The sequence below is a fragment of the Microtus ochrogaster genome, unplaced genomic scaffold (genome assembly GCF_000317375.1).
Source record: "Microtus ochrogaster isolate Prairie Vole_2 unplaced genomic scaffold, MicOch1.0 UNK2431, whole genome shotgun sequence".
NCBI lineage: Eukaryota > Metazoa > Chordata > Mammalia > Rodentia > Cricetidae > Microtus > Microtus ochrogaster.
The window spans coordinates 68-834 of NW_004951529.1; the positions used below are offsets into that span (position 1 = coordinate 68).

General features: G+C 37.4%; 1 protein-coding gene across 1 annotated transcript in view; it reads right to left on the reverse strand.

The window, feature by feature from the left end:
• Positions 1-248: 248 nt before the first annotated feature.
• LOC101994776 (regulation of nuclear pre-mRNA domain-containing protein 1A) overlaps positions 249-767 on the reverse strand; it is a gene marked incomplete at its 5' end in the record, with an annotated part of 2,442 nt that continues 1,923 nt past the window's right edge. Inside the window, 2 exons of the mRNA XM_005372355.2 lie at positions 249-554; positions 654-767. The exon at positions 654-767 is cut by the window's right edge and continues 13 nt beyond it. Coding sequence (XP_005372412.2) covers positions 355-554; positions 654-767 — 314 coding nt within the window. The remainder of the gene's footprint in view (positions 555-653) is intronic.

The following is a 767-nucleotide window of genomic DNA, read 5'->3' on the forward strand; positions in this document are numbered from 1 at the left end:
AATCTGAATACTTAATGATGGACCTAAAAAACAGTATGTGCTAAGAATAGGAATTCAATAAGCTGAACACCCTGAGCGAATTACCACTAACACAAGACTTACTAGACTTGACTTTTTCTTATTATGCTTGTGCTTAGAGGGTTTAAATTTCTACTATTACATGAAATTTCACAGAGATGATTTCAATGTAACAAATTCTGCTAAGACCAAAATTTTACATTTACTTAAGCAGTCTATAGGGAAAAACTGATAGCAAGAAGCAGCTTACCTGGGTCACTGCCTAAAATAGTCCATGATGCAAGAACTCTAAGATGCAGAGATACATTAAGGTACAGAAAATTAAATAAAAATGCACTAAAGAAGGAAAAGGTTACGCACTTCCAATTTATGTTCTTTCTCTGCAAGGGCTTCCTTTTGACAACGAAGAAAATCTGCTAACATTCGAGTGAGCTGTTTTCTATCATCTATTTCTGCCGCCAGTCTGCCATTATAATCTGCCAGCAACATACAAGCATCCTCTACCATTTTAGAAAGCCTTTCTCCAGATTCTTTATCTAAGAAAAGCACAAGGTAATACAATTAATGCACAACAAAACAAAGACAAGCCGCTCCCACACCCACCTCCAAGATTACCCTGTGGACCTCACTCTTACCTGTTATTTTCTCAAGCAGGGACACTTCTTGGACTTCAACAGGCAAAGAAGCTATCCTTTGATGAACTGCTGCATCACCTGAGGCTGCATTTTCTAAATCTTGTAATGCTCTAA